Source organism: Epinephelus lanceolatus, chromosome 21, assembly GCF_041903045.1.
Source record: "Epinephelus lanceolatus isolate andai-2023 chromosome 21, ASM4190304v1, whole genome shotgun sequence".
NCBI lineage: Eukaryota > Metazoa > Chordata > Actinopteri > Perciformes > Serranidae > Epinephelus > Epinephelus lanceolatus.
The window spans coordinates 5,011,599-5,033,408 of NC_135754.1; the positions used below are offsets into that span (position 1 = coordinate 5,011,599).

The 21,810-nt window shown below is 40.6% G+C and overlaps 1 protein-coding gene across 5 annotated transcripts in view; it reads left to right on the forward strand.

Moving 5' to 3' along the window:
• Window positions 1-14,576, forward strand: part of bms1 (BMS1 ribosome biogenesis factor) — a 29,855-nt gene extending 15,279 nt beyond the window's left edge. For 2 of the 5 annotated variants that reach the window (XM_033611920.2, XM_033611921.2), the window contains exons 12-23: window positions 96-247; window positions 572-653; window positions 3,530-3,609; window positions 6,327-6,518; window positions 6,701-6,889; window positions 8,267-8,447; window positions 9,867-9,925; window positions 10,218-10,343; window positions 12,135-12,282; window positions 12,465-12,640; window positions 13,734-13,895; window positions 14,151-14,576. In XM_033611920.2, coding sequence (XP_033467811.2) covers window positions 96-247; window positions 572-653; window positions 3,530-3,609; window positions 6,327-6,518; window positions 6,701-6,889; window positions 8,267-8,447; window positions 9,867-9,925; window positions 10,218-10,343; window positions 12,135-12,282; window positions 12,465-12,640; window positions 13,734-13,895; window positions 14,151-14,378 — 1,775 coding nt within the window. In that variant the 3' untranslated portion in view covers window positions 14,379-14,576. The remainder of the gene's footprint in view (window positions 1-95; window positions 248-571; window positions 654-3,529; window positions 3,610-6,326; window positions 6,519-6,700; window positions 6,890-8,266; window positions 8,448-9,866; window positions 9,926-10,217; window positions 10,344-12,134; window positions 12,283-12,464; window positions 12,641-13,733; window positions 13,896-14,150) is intronic. The other 3 variants (XM_033611923.2, XM_033611922.2, XM_033611924.2) reach the window with 3 other exon arrangements.
• The last annotated feature ends 7,234 nt before the right edge of the window (window positions 14,577-21,810 follow it).

Consider the following 21,810-nt stretch of genomic DNA (forward strand, 5'->3'; position numbering starts at 1 on the left):
GTCAAAATATTTCTCAACAACATAACAATATACAAATACTGTATGTATACCTCTGAATTTTGGTGTTTGTTGACATTCATAGTTTTTGTTTTCAGTTGTAGAGGCCGAGGATTCTGAGGATGAGGATGAGGAGCTGGGGGGGCTGTTTCGAGTCAGCCGCCCTCAGAAGAGCAAAAAGTCCCAAGCAAATGCTGTCGACTGCTCCCGTTTCAACCCCAGCACCTCCCACAACTGGGACTTAGAGGAGGTACAGTGGTTATTAATACACTAGTGTTGCTGGTAAAGTTAGATTTTGTTCAGACTGCCAGCCACTGCCTATTTCTTTACCACATCAAACCTATGTAGATAGCTCAGTGTCGTCTGGACACAAATATGATCTGATCACTTGCAAATAACAATGCAGACAGTCAGTCTTAAAGATCTGATTTAAGAGACAAATCTGATTTGCCTGCAGTGTTAATGTAGCCTTAGAGTGCTGGGTTCCTGATGTGCTGTTGATATAACATCAAATACAAAAAGAGCTTGAAATGAACCTTAAATACTTAAAGGTTGCCATGTTTTCTTTTTCCAGATGCTAAACTCCATCAGGGACTGCTTTGTTACAGGGAAGTGGGAAGAGGGCCAAGATGCTGCCACACTGCTGAAGGAGGATGGTAAGACAGGAGAGAGAACCAACCCACGACCCGAAACACATGGATTTAAATGTTTCACATGTGGTTGAAAAACAAAATGCTAAAAACCCTCAGCGCAAGATACATGTGAGGGGGGTTACTTTGACATTCAGTTAGGAAGGATACTGGTGTAGCTGGGCTCTTTAAAGGGCCAGTGTGTAAAATGGGTTGAAAACAGTGACATGTAGCGTTTAGATTCTAGATTGCAGCGCACACTCGCTCGCCTGTGCTCACCCCTCCTGTCGGCAAAGTTACGGTGGCCTCCGAGGATAACAAAAGTGGATTCACCACACACAGGGCTGAATTGCTTCTTATTTTATTACTCAGTCTACAAAACAACGCGTTTCGCCCATGGCTTCATCAGGTTTGTTACACAGTCCACAGCACAGGTGATTTGAAATAGGCTGCAGCTGTACTGAATCCAATCAGCAGGGTACACAGGAGTAACGTTACTGCTATCCTATTGTCTGTTATGCCTTTCCTCACTCCCTACTTGTCGAGTCTGACACGTAACGCTATTATACTACGTGCTGACTGAAGCCCTTTGTCCTTCATGAACCCCCTCCATCGCTGAAAAACATCACCGATGTTTATTCTGTGCCGCTGCTTGTCCCCTTTTCTTTGCCCCCCTTTGCGTCTTCTTTTCCTCGCAGATGACGGTTCGGGTTCATTCTCTCCTGTTGCGTGGTAAGTGTGGTCCATTCGCAAACTTTATAACTAACAAAACTTTTCACTATTCTCTATTGACGAACTACTAACATTCTGCTGTTTCCTCCTCCTTCTTCCTTCCTTCCGCTGTCTTCTTCGTTGGTTTATTTATACACGCGAAACGCGTTCTCTGGCTGGCTGGATTGTCCGCTCGGGCTGCCGTACATACATGGCGGCGCAAGATGGTGACCTCTAGCAAGGCCCTTGCTATATATATATATATATATATACATACATATATATATACAGTACAGGCCAAAAGTTTGGACACACCTTCTCATTCAATGCGTTTTCTTTATTTTCATGACTGTTTACATTGTAGATTCTCACTGAAGGCATCAAAACTATGAATGAACACATGTGGAGTTATGTACTTAACAAAAAAAAGGTGAAATAACTGAAAACATGTTTTATATTCTAGTTTCTTCAAAATAGCCACCCTTTGCTCTGATTACTGCTTTGCACACTCTTGGCATTCTCTCCATGAGCTTCAAGAGGTAGTCACCTGAAATGGTTTTCCAACAGTCTTGAAGGAGTTCCCAGAGGTGTTTAGCACTTGTTGGCCCCTTTGCCTTCACTCTGCGGTCCAGCTCACCCCAAACCATCTGGATTGGGTTCAGGTCCGGTGACTGTGGAGGCCAGGTCATCTGCCGCAGCACTCCATCACTCTCCTTCTTGGTCAAATAGCCCTTACACAGCCTGGAGGTGTGTTTGGGGTCATTGTCCTGTTGAAAAATAAATGATGGTCCAACTAAACGCAAACCGGATGGGATGGCATGTCGCTGCAGGATGCTGTGGTAGTCATGCTGGTTCAGTGTGCCTTCAATTTTGAATAAATCCCCAACAGTGTCACCAGCAAAACACCCCCACACCATCACACCTCCTCCTCCATGCTTCACAGTGGGAACCAGGCATGTGGAATCCATCCGTTCACCTTTTCTGCGTCTCACAAAGACACGGCGGTTGGAACCAAAGATGTCAAATTTGGACTCATCAGACCAAAGCACAGATTTCCACTGGTCTAATGTCCATTCCTTGTGTTTCTTGGCCCAAACAAATCTCTTCTGCTTGTTGCCTCTCCTTAGCAGTGGTTTCCTAGCAGCTATTTGACCATGAAGGCCTGATTCGCGCAGTCTCCTCTTAACAGTTGTTCTAGAGATGGGTCTGCTGCTAGAACTCTGTGTGGCATTCATCTGGTCTCTGATCTGAGCTGCTGTTAACTTGCGATTTCTGAGGCTGGTGACTCGGATGAACTTATCCTCAGAAGCAGAGGTGACTCTTGGTCTTCCTTTCCTGGGTCGGTCCTCGTGTGTGCCAGTTTGGTTGTAGCGCTTGATGGTTTTTGCGACTCCACTTGGGGACACATTTAAAGTTTTTGCAATTTTCCGGACTGACTGACCTTCATTTCTTAAAGTAATGATGGCCACTCGTTTTTCTTTAGTTAGCTGATTGGTTCTTGCCATAATATGAATTTTAACAGTTGTCCAATAGGGCTGTCGGCTGTGTATTAACCTGACTTGTGCACAACACAACTGATGGTCCCAACCCCATTGATAAAGCAAGAAATTCCACTAATTAACCCTGATAAGGCACACCTGTGAAGTGGAAACCATTTCAGGTGACTACCTCTTGAAGCTCATGGAGAGAATGCCAAGAGTGTGCAAAGCAGTAATCAGAGCAAAGGGTGGCTATTTTGAAGAAACTAGAATATAAAACATGTTTTCAGTTATTTCACCTTTTTTTGTTAAGTACATAACTCCACATGTGTTCATTCATAGTTTTGATGCCTTCAGTGAGAATCTACAATGTAAATAGTCATGAAAATAAAGAAAACGCATTGAATGAGAAGGTGTGTCCAAACTTTTGGCCTGTACTGTATATATATATATACAAGCATAATTATAAGGCTACGAAAACCAAACGAATTTTATTTTATAGCGATTATACACTTATATAAACATATTAATGGGTAGAATATTCAGATTCCGATTCAGATTTGACAATAATCCATGCCAAATATTACACTCTGGCCCTTAAAAGAGTCCCTTCATGGAGAACCACAGTGTTGTTCCTGACCTTTGAAGCACACAAACCACATGGTAGCATAAATGACCTTAACGTACAGTCTTTAATTATTGTGCTGTGTCCAGAGGAGCTGTATGGTGACTTTGAGGATTTGGAAACTGGAGAAGTTCACAAGGGCCAAACTGGGAAGCAGGAACAGGCTGAGGTACGTCTGATTTATGTGGAGTTGAAATCAAGTTTATATTCCACTGACTGACCATTGAGACATTATGCAATATTTATATGATTATGATACATTCATTTTTTCATTCATTAATTTTTCTGTAACCGCTTATCCTGTCTGGGGTCATGAGTGTGCCTGGAGCCTATCCCAGCTGACACTGGGTGAGAGGCAGGGTCTGGACAGGTCGCCAGACTATCATAGGGCTGACACATAAAGACAGACAGCCATTCACGCTCACATACACACCTACGGTCAATTTAGAATCACCTATTAACCTGCATGTCTTTGGACTGTGGGAGGACGCCAGAGTACCCGGAGAAAACCCACACTGATATGGGGAGAACATGCAGACTTTACACAGAAGGGCTCCCCCACCCCATACCGTCGTTGCCTCTCTGCCCATTTCAAGAAATTTACTTTTGCTTTATTTTGTTTGTACATGTTTATTGGATCAAGTTCTGAGGACATGGTTATATTGAATTTTCTAATATATATAGAGTAATGATACATATTATATATATTTAATAATACATACTAATACATTTTTATGCCTCAGCACCAGCGATACCCATGGCTGGCGACAACCCCTTTGTCCATCCGTGAGTCCATCCAATTGTTTTTTCATAACACGATATCTCATGAACACCTTCAGGGAATTTCTTCAAATTTGGCACAAAAGTCTCCTTGGACTCAGCGATGAACTGTTTAGAATTTGATGGTCAAACGTTATTGTGCCCTTGCGTCCGTCTCATTCTCATGAACTCGATATCTCAAGAACAACTCAGTGGAATTTTTTCAAATTTGGCTCAGACGTCTGTTTGGACACAAGGATGAACTGATAACATTGTGGTTGTCAAAGGTTAAGGTCAGTGTGTCCTTATAAAATGTGTTTGACGGTAACTCAATAATTCATACATTGATTATGACAACATTTTACACAAATGTCTCGTAGGATAAAACGATGAAGTTTATAGATTTTATATCCAAAAGGTCAAAGGTCAGCTTTATTGTGACATCATAATGTTCTGCAAAAACTCTTTCTTGGCCATTACTCAGCACCCTAACTCAGGAACAGAAGTGGACACATTTGGTCAGATACTTGATTGGTGACACTAATCTTGGGTGTCCACCTTGAAACTGCTGATTGTATAGATCTGCTGTGCTGCTGGGGGGAAGATGTGTGTGAAGCATCTGTGTTTTAGAATTTGTAGCTTTTTTGTAGAAGTATTCATATTTGAAGCACTGCCAACTGTCATGGCTTCATGTGAGTCTGGATAGACATGGATGTAAACTGTAACTGCACCTTGACAGGTTTGCGGGGGCATATGGCTGTGAGGTAGTATTTGTAGTTTCAGCATTGCTGTGCTACTACCAAACTAAATTTTGATGTAAAATGGCCTAGAGAGTGAACTTGCATGCTGTAAGTAAGGGAGAACACTTGTTCCAACAGAAAGATGGCTCCTCTGTGGTTTACATGGCTACGTCATTGTGACTATGAGAGGATTTTTAGCTGTACCCTTGGGTGGTATGTATGAAAAGGCTATGGTTTCTAATAGGGTTGAATGAATAATGACATTCAAATTGACATTGTGATGTAATAGAATGCAGTTTCCAATTTGCAAAAGCTGCGATAAGAAAAACATGATGAACGAAAGGATCGGAAACACCTGGCCTTGTGGGCTTTGCATGCACACTCTCCCATATGCTGTGACATGTAAATAAAAGCAAATAATGAAAACAACTTGTATGATGCTACGCCACCATTGGCTTTGATGCACACAGTACTGCCATTTGAAAATGGCCAAGGCTGGGTTTAAGTGCAATCCACATGCTTATGTTATATTTTTGTAAGAGTAGCCAAGCTCAGAGAGTAGGGTGTGTGTAGCGAGAATGTCATTGATTGATAAAGAGAGTGGCAAGACAGTGGCAGATTACCAAAGATGCACTCATAGTAGACAGGTGTTGGCAATCGGAGTAGAGAAGTAATTGACAATAAAATTGTCAAGTGGTAGTAAATATGCAGTGTAGGTTTCAGTAATTGTAGCTTTTTACAATTCAAAACTAAATAAAAAAGTGTTATTCATATCAGTTCATGCATCGGTTCATCTAATTTCATCTTAACACATAGGCCTGGCCTACATGGAAGACCAGTTTATTTGTTGACTGTATGCAGTGTTGTTTTGGTTATTGATTTATTGCTCGTATATGGTGATTAATAGAGAAAATAATAAACTTTTAAAAATAACAGATACTAGTCTAAAAAAATGCTATTAGATTGATTTCCTATATTATTCAGCCTTTATTTCTCAGTTTCTACAGATATGGATATAAACACTTCAGGAGTCAGGACTGTACACCAGTCTTGTATTTATACACAGTATGTACCAAAGTGCCCAAATACCTTACGGACTGCACTGTGAGTTAGGATGAATAAACTAAGGAGCAGTGTGTTCACATATATATCTCTGAATCAGCTCATTTGAAACCCCAGTGTTTTGGGACCCAAATAGAAAATATTGTACTTACTATTTCCAGTGACAGCGTACTTTGTTACAGTACCTTGTTTAAGTAGCCACAGTTGACCTGATTTGAAGTGTTTGAATGTTCAAATGGTAAAGGGTTTACAGCCCGTGACAACTCATTAATGCCTTTCATTTTCTCAGTCGGATGATGTTTTGTCTTGTACATCTTGTGACCAGCAGGATAGTGAGAAAGATGAAGATGATGATGGTGATGAAGAAGGTGTGATGAAGGTGGATGATGATGAAGTTCAAAAGAACAAGCGTCTGGAGAAGAAACGGAGGCTGAAGGAGAGATTTGATACAGAGTATGACGACGGAGATGCCACTTACTTTGATGATCTGAAGGAGGAGCTGCAGAAGCAGGCAGAGGTATCTGGTTTGGACCTTCTGTAGAGACATGATCTGTAATGTACAACAGAGTTTCATTATACAGAAAATCTTCCACAACATTTCAAAAGGATGTATGAGGAAACATAAATCAGATTTGCATATTCCTGTCTTATTAGTAAGAATATAATGATGAGGATTTTTTTTCTGCATTTTGTGCTCAGCTGAACAGGGCAGAGTTTGAGGATGTGGATGATGATACCAGAGTGCAGTACGAAGGCTTCCGACCAGGAATGTACGTCAGATTAGAAATCGCCTCTCTACCCTGCGAGTTTGTCACCAACTTCGACCCCCATTATCCAATCATCCTCGGAGGACTGGGCTCCAGTGAGGGAAATGTGGGATACCTACAGGTATGTTTTGTTTGCTCATGACTCGTAGTACCTGTGGATATCCTGAGACGTTGCTAATGTTTTTACAACTTTTAAGGCTTTTTCGTAATTCAGCTATTGGGTAAGATTTAAACGAACTCTTATTCAGTTGCTCAATTACATAGCCCATTTAGTTTGTGCCATTGGTAGTTGTCATTCAAACTGTACAGGGATGCCAGAGAAGATGAAAGGATGAATTAGACATATAGATGATTTTATTTTATACAGTAATCCTGTTGATGATGTTTCACCAAATAATTTGCACAAATGGAAATAGGGTACAATTTGGGAGAACTGATTGTTGTACTGTATTTTAATTGAGGGTCAATTAGCAATGTTTATCATAGGTCTTAAAGTGATACTTCACCAATTTTCAAATAGCTTTGTATCGAAACAGTGTTGGTATTATTTGTAAGTGAACTGTGGTTCAGTGAAACTCCGCTAGGTGACACAAAATGGGTCATCTGGCAGAGTTTTGCTGTCTCTCCGGGGCTGTTGCTTGAACTACAGGCACTGTAGTACTTTTGCAATTATGTATTGACCACCACCCATGTCGCCACCATAAACACAAAGAGTATATAAGCAGATCAAGAAACAAACCCGCCCCTCTCTCTGTCTCTCTCCATCTCTTAAACTCAAACCGAAATCCAATCAAACAACAAAACTAGTGCAGTGCTGATAGAAAATAAATCAAGATTATGTTATTGCACTATTTCTCACTTAAAATGTCTTCACAAATGTATTTTAGTGCCTTGTTTAGGTGTAATAGCGAGAGTTGTCAACAAGTAGTATTCTGTTTCCTGCACAGTGAGAACTGAGGCTGAAAAACTAAGCAGTGTTGATCAGATATAAACCAAGAAACATGTTTTAGCTGTAATATCACAGAATTTGCCACCAGCCAGCCTCCAGTGTGTCAAATGGATGAGTTTGCATTACATCACCTACCAATGTATTGGTCTGATGTAGCACTCTGGTAGCTGTAGGTTTTCAATCCCTTGTGCAAAAGCGAAATGCCACAGTCCCTTTTCTGTATTTTCTCTGGTCATGTAGCACCACTTTCAAAAGTATTTGCACTCACAGTAGAATTCACTTATTTAATATGGGCAAAAACATATAGGTATGGATGCGTTTCAGCTGAGGAGCCAACATTAGCGTCTTTAGCTAACTAGAGTTGTGTGCTGCTATTTTTCATCCATTTATTTTTAGCTAATTATTTCATGTTTATCCATTGATTTATACCTAATTCTTTTACCTCTTTATGCACTGAATTTACCCAGCTATTTCCGATGTTTATCCATTGATTTTTGTTAACTATTTGACTTTCTTGGTAATATTTTGAAATGGTTCTGTGTATGTCAGATGCGACTGAAGAAACACCGCTGGTATAACCGCATCCTGAAGACACGGGACCCCCTCATCCTATCATTAGGCTGGAGGCGCTTCCAGACCATCCCCCTCTACCACATCGAGGATCATAACGGACGTCATCGCCTGCTCAAATACACACCGCAGCACATGCACTGTGGAGCATCTATCTGGGGTGAGACACAGTTAGAACACATTACACTGTTGACTGCTGGTGTACAGTGAAGAAATTGCAAGAAGAAGAAATTTTTTTATTGACCTTAACTAAATTTTCTTTTTTTTGGAATGGCTTTGTTAACATGCAAATAAGAATCTTATTCAGGCTACATAGAGAGTAGAGTAGAGTAAGGCATCATTATGCTAATACTGGATTTTTAAGACAATACCAATACTTTTATTGGTTTTTATTTTGTAAGAATTATTACAAAGATACAGTTTGGTTTGACAATATCAAACCATTATATAGATAATAGTATATATATATATATATAATATAGATTTAGAAAGTACAACATATTTTAGACTTTGTCAGAAATAGAAAATTAACTCTTGGACTTTTTGCCATTGTTGTCCACAATCCACCAGTCTCCATCAAGACAGAAACAGACAGAAACATTAGAACTGTATATCCAATATATATTAGAAATCAGAAAATGCAATCATTTGAAACACATTTTTCCCCAGAAAGCAGACGAGGTAAAATTGTCATAGATTCCCAAAAAACAGAACTCACATTATAAAAGGCAGTGGTTGTATTCCATAGTTCTTGATTAATTGAAAAAAATTGCAAAAATTTTAAGATCTCTACATTCTATGGGGAATACCATCTAGCAGCTATTGTATAACATTTGCTTTGACAGAAAATTTGACTCCTCTTTAGTTTAAGGAGGTAGCTCATTCCATCTATGGCTTCTTAGACAGTCTTAGACAAATTTATAAAGATGTATAATTGCTGCTCTGGCTTTGTACTTCCTCCACACTCTAAAAAAATATTGTAAAAGTAGCTTAGAGCTCTTCCTAAAACTGTATGATAGTCCTGTCATCGTGAGGCGAATGGGAAAAAATGCAAAGAGATCTTGAGTGATTTACCAATATTGTATTGTGTGGTGCTGGCCAGTCAGCCTGCTGGCCACAGTGGCCCCCTGGAATGGACTTTGGACATGCCTGGCATAGATAGATCCAACAGATGGCACCAGAGGGGAGAGTCAAAAGACTGAAAACAAACAAACATGGTGACAGTGGACTGTTTCTTAAATGTCACATAATACTTACTTCAACCAATCATATAACATCATCAGATTATGCTGTTAACATCTACCTCACACACACCACTACCTTACTTACAGTATTGCTGGATTATTGGTGTATTTGTACATGTAGTCATTGTTAAAGGTTTTGATGTACTGTAATGTGTTGTTTTTAAATGATAGAGACAAAAGGGTACATTGTCTATGATCCATTAGCATAGTCTGTCAAGTCAGTAGAATTAATGTCTTCCTGTATAATTACACTGTTATTGCTGTTGAGAAGGAATATCTTATCAGTTCTATTGGATAATTACTAGTATTCTCTCTCTCCTTTTGTTTCATTGAAGGTCCCATCACACCACAGGGCACCGGCTTCCTGGCTGTGCAGACAGTAGCAGGAACTAAAGTAAGTCAGTTATTTCCTCTAGTTACAGCAGTTTAGCTCAGTGTGAATGGTTAGTTCCATTTAAATTCTTCAGATCATGTTAGTGTAAAATTAAACAAAATCTAGTAGAAATGAGATCATTACCAGTTCCCAAATGGCAACAGCAAATGGTAAAATGGCAATATTGTTGTTTTTAAAATCTAATTCTCATATGACTAATCTGAAATATAAGTCTGAAAAACCTCATATGGCGTTATGCATTGAAGGCTTTGGGGCAATATGTAGGTTACTTATAAATTCCTGTTTATTTCAGCAGGCTAATTTCCGTATTGCAGCCACAGGAGTCATCCTGGATCTGGACAAGTCTGTGACGATCGTGAAGAAGCTCAAGCTCATCGGTTACCCCTACAAGATCTATAAGAACACTTGCTTCATAAAGGTAGGGAAACTTCTATAGCAGTGGTCCCCAAATGGTCCAGCCACAAGGTTCAGATTTCTCCTTAGCCAGTTGATCAAGGTCCACACAGTGTAATACATTCAGCGTCATACCTGAGTTATGCCATGTCACTGAGCTAGTTTGCTGTCTCTGTCAAATAGCTCTCCGTTAGTCACTCACTCTACAGCAGGAAACGGTACTTAAAAAAAGGTCTACTGAGCTTAAAAATCAAGTGTCTTTTCATAAACTTGACACGTTTGAAAGTCACTTGCGATCCATTCAGAATTGAATTGTGACCCACCAGTTGAGAACCACTGTTAAAGTTTGTGAATTTAATGGAAAAAAATCAAGGCCTTGAAAGTTTTTCAAAAGTAGACATAAATAAATATGGGTCAATGAATGTCCCTGAATTCATGTATTTTGTGCAGGAATAGAAATTTAAAGTTCTGTTGATTTTTTTTAAAACAATTTTTTTTTTTACTTACCATTAGTAAATAGGCTACATTCTGCAGTGTGCATGTGGGACTCCTACAGTTGCGTCATTGTTTCATGTGCCACCTGCCTAGAGAAAGTGTGAAGGTTACGTGCTTGTATGAGTGATGATAGTCGAGTGTTGCCGGTTAAACAGCGGCGAGCAAGCCTCAAAGCTAACATTAAGCAAACCTTTACCTATGCCTGGGACATGTAAATCACTCAAAAAAGACTGGATTGTTAAAGATGTGCAGGACATTCTTATGGCCCAATGCAGCACTGGCAGCAAATCACCAAAAGTTCATGCCATGGCTGAAGCAGCTTTGACGAATGATGCTCCTGGAGCAGCACTCTGCAAGTTAAAGAAATACCTCATCCACAAAATGACCATTTGTGTATCAGTTGGTCATTCTGTGTTGCCTTGAATTTGTCAAGAAAACCTTTTCTCACATGGCTCCACGGAAAAAGGGCAAGGGCTAAAACATTACTTTTTAAAACTGATCTGAAAGTGAATATTAACAATGCTCTCCTTACAGCCGGACTTCATCAAGGTATTTTAGTGAAAAATCATGTGTTTGGGAAGTACTGAGCATACGAGTGGATAAGTGAGACTTAGATTATACTGCATGAGTTGTGTGAGAGTTTGTAAACAGATGTTTTGATAGAGTTTTGCTGTGGTTAATGTTGGTCCCCAATCAATCAATAAATCAACATGTTTGATTTTTTTCCATGGTGGCACAATCTGGAAATCCAACAGTAAAAAAAAATAAAAAAATAAAAATTCTTCCTACAATGTAAATTGCAGAATCTGTTTTGAGAGATTAATGGTGGCATGCAAGAAATATGTTTTCTTGACAAATTCAAGGTAACACAGCATGCCTTATTGATAATAATAATAATAACATTTAGGTCTACAGTTAATCTACAGCTCTCAGCTCTTAGGTAAGAGCTAAAAACATGTGAAAGGAGATAGATTATTGATGAAAAAATCCACAGTAAAGAGATGAAATTTGCTCAAGAAACATTCTTCAGTGGTAGTTTTACCATGTGGATACTAACCAAAACTTGCTAGAATCAGGTAAGTACATGAACCTGCCTCATAGTAAGGGAGTAGCAAGTTGATTGGCAGTAGTGGCTTGTAGTATACATGCTGGGGTGTATGGTTTGACCATGTGTTCCCCAAAGAGAAAATTTTCTCGGGTAAAGGAACTCCCTAAAAGACAAATATGTCACAAAAAATGTGACATCATGTGAAGAAGCAGTTGTATAATATTGATACTGCTGTAGAGTGTTTGGGTTGAACTCCTTCTCTGTCTCTCACAGGGCATGTTCAACACAGTGCTGGAGGTAGCTAAATTTGAAGGTGCTGCTGTAAGAACAGTATCAGGGGTCAGAGGTCAGATCAAGAAGGCGCTGTCTACACCACCAGGGGCTTACAGAGCCACGTTTGAGGACCGCCTGCTTATGAGCGGTGAGTGTTTGTTTGACGTCCTGTGTTGTCATTTTGCAGACTTGTGACAATGCTTACATAGGGTAAAACTTGTTATCTTTACCAAAATTATTTCATAGTCATAATGCAAAAGTCAGTGATATTTTGCTTCTGAAGGAGTCCTCTGTAGTTGTATCTTCATGTTGGTGTGTGTTGTTGTGCAGATATCGTGTTCCTGCGCTCCTGGTTTCCAGTATCTGTTCCTCAGCTCTACAACCCCGTCACCTCCCTGCTGCTGCCTGTCGGTCAGAAGGACAGCTGGGCAGGCATGAGGACTTTGGGGCAGCTCAAACATGACCTGGGCATCCGCAACAAACCCAACACAGACTCTCTGTATAAGGTAGAGTGGGCTCAGCCTGACAGGTCTCTGAACACCTGATCTGATGCAGCATCATCCAAAAGGTCCTATCGCACTGAGAAGGAAGCTTTGAATGTGACATGCAAACTTATTTTGAGTCACATTTGAGATGAGCACAGTGCTGTCTTTAGTCTCCAGTATGGATAAAATGATACAGGTTTTGTGAGGTCAAACAGTGGTCAGAAATTGAATTAAAATACACTTAAAGATATAATATGCTGGGGCGTCGGTAGCGCAGTGGATATGCGGTTCCCCATGTACAATGGAAAAGAATTCTGTCATTTTCATTGAGGTAGTGGTGTTTTTTACTTTGGCCATCTGTCAGTGGTGTCATGTCCTCTTTACCCCTTCAAACATAGGAAACACCACATGATCCGTCATCGTAAATCATACTATGTCACAAATTTTACTCAATTACAATAATATAGCATTTTTTCTGGCACACATGTTTCTCATTAATTGGTTGCCATTTTACAACAGAGTAATCCAACAGAGACATAAATTAATGATATATTTAAGTATCAATTCAGCTTACTACGATGTGTTATTCTGACAAGTGTCTCGTGCCAGCCACCAATCCAATGCATACAGTAATATTATAATGTTAGAACATTATTGTATTACTTTGTGTTTTAAAGGGTTAGTTTCAAATTCAACTAAGTTACTCAACAGTATAAACTAACTGTTGTGGTCAACATCACAATCCTTCTTACCGAAGCTGCAAAAACACCCAGTGTGTCTGTTGGTAACGTTCTGCTGATAGTAATAGGAGTTACTAGATGTAATTTAAGTAGTACAAGAACTCCAAGGAGAGGTAGAAAAAGTCAGATGATGCCCGGATGCAGCGAGAGATGTTAGGAGTTTATCATAGTTTATATAAATGTAGCTCAGTGACAATACAGACATTTCATATATAATGTGGACCTGCTGATGCACATTCAACCTGCATTAGACCTGTTTATAAGAGTCAGCTGTGGTCGCAGTCTACAGCCCTGTATCCACAGACCTGTGCTTCACAGAACAGTAATGCTAAATCCTGACTTGATGTGTGTTTATCCATCCCTTTACCCTCCAGCCGGTGGTCAGAGCCCCAAGGCACTTCAACCGCCTCCACATCCCCAAAGAGCTCCAGAAGGCCCTTCCCTTTAAGAGCAAACCCAAACAGCAGCAACCCAAAGGAAAGACACCCAGAGATCTCCAGAGGCCCAGTGTCATTAGAGAGCCCCATGAGAAAAAGGTGAGCAAACCCATCTGAGGAGCTCTATCCATAGTTAGGAGAGAGCATTTATAACCTCAAGCTAATCACTGATTTATGCCAAACAGAAACAGTATTGTGTGTTCAGATCTCACCATTAAAATATCAAACTGATAGAAATGATGTTCCAAACTATGCAAACAAGACACAGTTTAACTACAAGACGACCTTAACTACTCCCTGTAGTAAAACATGGTGCTATCTCTAAGCATTTCTTTTTTTGACCCGTTCCTTTAGGTGGCAGCTCTGCTCCACGCACTGAGCACAGTCCACAACTACAAGAGGAAGAAAGCCCACACAGCGCAGCACGCCAAACACAAGGAGTTCCTGCAGCAGAAGGAGAAACAGGAGGAGGCCAAGCTGAAGAGACAGAAGGAAGCACGTAAAAAACTCTACCGCGTCATGGGCCAGATGGACCAGAAGAAACAGAAGTCCAGTCTGAAGGGGGCGCCCCAGGACGACTAACTCACTGAGGGTGGACTCATGATGAAACCTCAGACGACTGTGACTGATATGCTCTGTGGACTCATAGCATGTGTTTCATAACTTTTGCAGAATCATTTTTATTGTACTTTTCTAGATGTGTTGATATCAAACATCAGCTGTAAAGAAGTTATCTGACTTTTGGAACTGGATTTAATTAAACATGTCTGTCTTTGGAAACTGTCGTCCTGTCAACAAAATGATCTACCTGTATATTGGAGTATTGGGGCAGTTCTCCTCCTGATGGGTGGTGATTTTTAAGGTTGACCTCATCATGTCATGGTGGTATTATGCCATGTAACTAGTTGGAAAGTATTAAAAATGTGAAGCTTTGAATGTAACAGTATTAAAAATCTGTTTTTTAATAACAGAAATGAGGGAAAAAACACTTTGTAATGATACTAAGCAAAAATGCAAAGTGTAACTTATTAATAGGCCCAAATGGAATCTGTGGAATTCTTATTTTTCAGATTTCAGCTGTGATCCATAATGGAAAATAAGATAACTGTTTAAAAAAAATAATCTGCAGAAGTGGAATTCTGCAGGTACAGATTCCATGTGGGCCTGCAACTAATGCAGTAAGATGTAGCCTTGTTTACGGACTTCTTCAGTGTAATTATTGTGAGCACCTGCACCCAAGGACACACTGCTACTACTCTCTTACCAAACTCTGCAGGTACAGTTTGAATCCAAATTCTGTAAAACAAGTAAAAGAGACATGAACAGGGTTCCCATTGTCATGACATTCCTGGAAAAGGGATGCAATTAGAAATGCTGTTTTCCAGGCCTGGAAATAGTTTTGTATTGACAGAATATTTTGCAATGAAATGATAAGCCAGCAGTATCACGTTATACACAACATCCAGACCGGCATTGTTTCATCGCCACGGCCACGCCCCCTTTTTGGGGAAAAGAATTGCTGTGTCACATCAATCTGTGACCCTTACTGTAAGTGTTTTGTTTCTATTTTGCCACTGACTAGGGATGCATGATAATATCGGCACGTCATCAGTGAATTTTCAGAGCTGATGATTTAATAGTTGAAGAAGACCTCAGTATTTAATGAAGACTCAATCGAGGAGAATAACAGCTCAACATACAGACTGTAACGCTGTGTATACCATCCAGAGATTCTGAAGGTGTCCTTGCCCAATTCTTGCATTTAACCCAAACAGTATTCTCTTGTGAGTCACTCCACATTCCCAAATAAGGTCACTCTGTACCGATCTATGTCTTTGTGAAGTTTCTTTTGGTTACTAACTTCAGACAACAAGCACATTCACCTGGCTTGCTCTTAATTAACCCGACTGTTTCTTACAAAATACACATATCTAAAAAGAGACTCTCGTCTGTTGAGCTTGGAGCATAGGGCAGTCTCTCTTCCCCATAACCTTGGGAGCTATGGTAACGAGCTGGCTAGGCACCCTTATCTGGGCAGCTGTACTCCTTCTGCCAGAACTGGAAGACAATAGATGGAGTGTGTTCATAACAAAGGTCAAGAAGCCTGACCTTGATGCCTCTTTTAGGCCCTCTGCTGCCCGACTGTTACCTTAAGCATAGTTATCATCCATTTCCTTTACTGACCAACAAGGCTAAAGGCTGTAACACAACAAAATTCCTCTGCAATCTGATATGAGTATGCATGCAAAATATGATGTTAGTTCCACTCCAGAAAAGACTTGATGATCACTAAAATTAGGTGGGGAAAACAGTGGATATATTGATATCGGTATCGGTTATCGGCCAAATGAGTTGTTACATATCAGCATATCGGATATGGCAAAAAAATCCAATATCGTACATCCCTAGCTCTGACCATTACAAAGTTATTATAGTCGCATCATATTCTTTATTTTCTGTAAATAAACGTGGTGTGTTTGGTCTGACCAAACAAACAAAAAAAAGATTTTTGGGACTGTTCTAAAATCACTAAGTTCTGGTTATGTATAGCAAAAGATCCAAGTACGATTCTGAAATGTAATATTTCTAAAGGTCCTGGACTGTTTTTGTTGGGACTGCCATCCAAAGCAGGAGTCTTAGACTCTTGGAGATCTAAGCTGCTGAGTAAATTTCTTTTCCTAGCAAGGAAATGTATACTATTTAATTGGATCCAAGACAAACCTCCATCAGTAACACAAAGGTTTAAAGAAATCTTCAGAGTACTTCCCATGGAAAGACTCAGTGCCAAAATAGAAAGAAATGAGACCAGTTTCTTAAATGTATAGCAGCCACTGATAAATCACTTAGTGATGTAAGGGACTTAATTCTAAAAGGAAGCATCGTAACTGACTGGAAGGTTCCAGAGGCCCTTCAGAAAAGAACAAGAAGTGTCTTTTTACGGTGAATGTGTGTGCATTTAAGACTATAAGGGTATCATCACAATCCCCCCCCCCCCTTTTTTTTATCTTATTGTATGTCATTTTTTAAATGTATTTATTGATTTCTCCCTCAGTGTACTTTATTTTTTGTTTATTTTCTTGGTTGTTTTTGGTGTGTTGGTGTGTTTGTTTTGTTTTGTTATTAGTTCACAATTTTACTTAGAGTATCATACATGTTGATGTTATAATTGTTTAAAAATAATAAAAATACATTATAAAAAAAAAGATGAGCTGAGTCCTTCCTTTCAATTCAACTTTATTGAAAACAGTGAATAATACAAACTCAGGCATCATAGAAAGCAGAATTGTCAAAACGCAAGTGACAGACTGAAACTGACTACTAAGTAAAGGTTACATTTGTGTCCCGACATCATCCCAACCTTTGCTCTGACGTCATGCACAGGAGAACAAGGATACTCTCACGCTGAAGTCTAATGTTTTTCACTAGCTAGCCTGTTTGTTAACGTTTTGGGTTCAGCCCCTGGTTGCCTTTTCTAGCCATAGATTTTAATGATGGCGCCTACAATTCACCAGTGTCCCTCCGCTGGGCATGGTCATATGGTGTGACTTGTTGCGCTCTGTCTACTTCCGTTAAAAGTATTAGATGCGCAACTTCCGGCTTTCGCAGTTGTAGCGCCATTGCTAAGGAAAGGGGAAAAGAGAACAACAGAAACGAGAAATAATTAGACAGTTCAGTAAGAGTGATTATTACTGTTCATTCTTGTTTAATTTTTTAATTGGAACAGTATTGACTGACAGTGTACTTTTTATTTGCGTTTTTATCATAAGGAGGACAAAATATCAAAGACTGCAGGGTTTCTCATCTGAACACTGCTGTGTACCTTTGTGTACTGCGTCTGCCAAATATAATACTGCCCTTAGTTTCCACACCTTTCCTTCTGACGAGGAAACATGAAAGATGTGGAAAGTTAATATCAAGAGAAAGAACTTAAGCATAAGACCATACACGAGTTTGTAATCGGCATTTTAAAGGGAAATTTCGGTTTATTTCAACCTGTCTCCTATCGTCCTAAATTTGTTTCAAGTGACTAGTGACATAGAAATAATAGTTAGCATGTTAGCCGTTATAGTCCATGAGCCAAGACCCCAAAATTGACCCACGACAATAAAATGGGTGGGCAATTTCTAGTTTGCTTTTTTGACTTGCTACACATCTCTAGTTCATAATTTGGCATGATAGCCATTGCAGACTGGTAGCTTAGTGATGGTTATCATGCATTGAATATAGGGATGCACTGGCATGTGTACTAACAGGAACTAAGAAACGAGATCATTTTTCTCCTACTTTAGCTTCTCTGCACTGGCTCCCGGCAAAATCCAGAATTAAATTTAAAATCCTACTGTTAACTTATAAAGCTCTAAATGGTCAAGCTCCGTCATATCTTAGAGAGCTCATAGTGCCTTATTATCCCACCAGAACACTGCGCTCTGAGAACACAGGGTTACTCGTGGTCCCTAAGGTCTCCAAAAGTAGATCAAGAGCCAGAGCCTTCAGCTATCAGGCTCCTCTCCTGTGGAATCATCTTCCTGTTACGGTCCGGGAAGCAGACACCGTCTCCACATTTAAGACTAGACTTAAGACTTTCCTCTTTGATAAAGCTTATAGTTAGGGCCGGCTCATGCTTGCCTTGTACCAGCCCCTAGTTAGGCTGACTTACTGTGCATTCACACCAAAAGATTCAAAATCGCCAGCGGTCGCTCAGGTCGCTGGCATCGCGCTGCCTGGCAGCTCTGGCAGGGCTTGCAGAAGGCTGAAGGGGACGGGGCTTTCAAGCTGCGCTGCAGAAGATCTCTTTCTTTCTTTTTTTCACTGTCCCGCCTTGAGAATATTCACGGTCTGCAACTGGCTGCTGCTTCAGCGGCGGCGCTGCTCATTTGCGTAAAGTTCAGCTTCTCTCAACTTCAGCTTGACGCTCAGGTCGCTGGCATCGCGCTGCTCGCGGTCGCTCGCTGCAGCCGGCGCGAGTGACGCTCTTCGTCGCGAGTGTTCATTGAAAATGAATGGCTGCTGGCTGCTTATGACGCTCATGAATCTTTTGGTGGGAACGCACAGTTAGGCCTAGTCTGCCGGGGGACCTCCTTTAATACACCGGGCACCTTCTCTCCTTCTCTCTCTCTCTCTCATGCCCTGTTACTACATCTTGCTAACTCGGCTGTACTGCATGTCACTAACTCGGCTTCTTCTCCAGAGCCTTTGTGCTCCACTGTCTCTCAGGTTAACTCGTATTGCAGCGGTGCCTGGATAGTGTGACGTGTGTGGTTGTGCTGCTGCCGTGATCCTGCCAGATGCCTCCTGCTGCTGCTGTTACCATTAGTCATACTTCTGATGTTATTATACACATGATTATTGTCACATATGTATACTATCAGACATTTATATATACTTTCAACATGTTGTACCACAATAACCAGAATTAGAATTATAATATTATTATAATATCATTAGTTTCATTAATGTTGTAAGCTACTGTCATTACCGTCTGTCCTGCATCTCTCTCTGTCTCTGTCTCTCTCTCTGTCTCATTGTGTCATACGGATTACTGTTAATTTATTATGTTGATCTGTTCTGTACGACATCAATTGCACGTCTGTCCATCCTGGAAGAGGGATCCCTCCTCAGTTGCTCTTCCTGAGGTTTCTACTATTTTTTTGAGGAGTTTTTCCTTATCCGCTGCGAGGGTCCTAAGGACAGAGGGATGTCGTATGCTATAAAGCCCTGTGAGGCAAATTGTGATTTGTGATATTGGGCTTTATAAATAAAATTGATTGATTGATTGATTGATTGATGAAACAAATCAACACTTTTTACTTTTGAAGCAATCATTTGAACAAAATATTAGAAAAAATAGATTATGATCCTTATGTCAAAGAATGTGGAGCACACTAGTACAGTATTTAAAGTATTTCAAGGCCCTACTCAAGATCAGTCGTCAGTTTCTGAGTCAGTCAAGGTCATCTTCTTGGGGTTGATTGTCACATTTCAAGCCATTGCTCATGCACTGGCATTCCGGAAGCTTGCATCTACGACTGCAGTTGCAGGACAGCAGCTGCAGTATCAAGCATCTCCAGTTCCCTGGCCAGAACGGCTTTGCTGGTTTTTCTCAGGGTCCCGTCTCCATTGGCGAGTGACCATGGCAATGGCAAAGCCGTTCTGGCCAGGGAACTGGAGAAGCAAGTCTTACCAGCACAGACCATCCCTGAGCTATCTGCTACCATCATCGATGGGATGAGTCTGGTTCAGAAGATGAAGGGCAATGAGCAGACCTTCTCTCAACTTGCAGACTTGGTCCTGAATGAATGGTTTTCGATGTATATTGGGAGGAATCAATCAAGAATGCAGAGAGAGAGAATCGGGGGTGCACCACAGGAATATAGTTCTGAAACAATGCACCAGGTCACCGGATTTAGCAATGAAGAGGGTTTCTTGGGAGCTCGGCCAACAAGACAAACCTCATAAGGTTCTTGGTGGCTGAGTTGAAGGCACCCAAGCTGAGACACAAGCAGAATGACAAGCAGCTATACATCGCCAGTGAGGAAAGCTGCTTGCACATCACCAAGTATCAGTGTGCAGAGGTTGAGGGCCTGCAGTCAAACCAAGAGGAGGCTGACACAAGATTCATTTTGCATGCAGCCCAGCTGCAAAGGAAGGCTACAGTGCTGTTGTAGTAGCATGATGATCACAGATTAATGCTGCATGATTTGAAAAAAATGTGCGATTGCTATTTTGGTGGACAATATTGCGATTTGCAATTGCGATTGCGATTACAATATAATAAATAGGCTTAAATGGTATCATGAGTCTTCTTGCTTGATTCAGTGTATCCCCTTACATTACATTAGGGGGGCACTGACCTGACATAGTTATTTCATATGGACAGTGTAAATGACCATCAACAGATTGCTGTTACGCACAGTCAAACAGCTGCTCACACAGCAGCACAGCACGACACTGTACACACACTCAGTTGGAGCGGAGCCTGTATTGCGTTCAGGCGTTGTCACATAAATGACAAATTCCAGTATGTGAATAGACAATTGCACAACACAGCAGCATGTCAGGTTGGCCGAACCCGAGCAAAACTGTGCTCAATTTTTCATTTGTTATCATATAGTTTGTTACAGAGTCTGTGATTTCCCGTTGTCTCTTTGAGGTCTTGTCGTATGGCGTGACACTTACAAATGTTTGCATAATTGTGCTTTGTTGTTGTTTTATGAGGCTCTGGCGGCTTTCAGTTGTCTCTTTGTCTCTAACATTACTTGACTTGGCTTTCTCTCACATGCATTCTTCGTACTTTCCTCTGTGCTGTCTCGAGTGTTGATACATATTGGTCGTGTTGCCGCGGGACGTGGCGACTTTACCTCGTAAAGTTTTACACAGCACGTCTTTCTTTTCAATGTTGCTGTACCTGAACTCAAAGTATTGCCATATAACAGACGTTTTTTTCCGCCACCAACTCAGCCTGTTTTTGGTTGTGCTCATGCTCTTCTACAGCAGCTATGTTGGTCACTGCTGCACGCCTGGTGGTCACGTGACCATATGTGCTGCACACACCAGGATAGCTTGTGGGCGTAATGTTGACAAACTCTGCACACTGTAGGTGAGGAAGTCACGTTCACAGGCACACGTTAACATTTATTCACATTAAATCGCAAATTGCAGCCTTTTATGCGGTTATGTAATCGCACAGCCTGACATCGCGACTGCGATTAGATTAATCGTGCAGCACTATCACAGATGCAGACCTGACTCAGAAACTGATGACTGATCGAGTAGGGCCTTGAAATACTTACTAAAGTATATACTTACTAAATACTGTACTAGTGTGCTCCACATTCTTTGACATAAGGATCATAATCTATTGTTTCTAGTTCTTTGTTCAAATGATTGCTTCAAAAGTAAAAAGTGTTGATTTGTTTCATGAGTATGTTATCATTTTCCTTAAATTCAGAAACATCAATCTTGCAGGTGAATCATATGGTTATTATTACCATAGGCATAGGGATCTTGATATAAA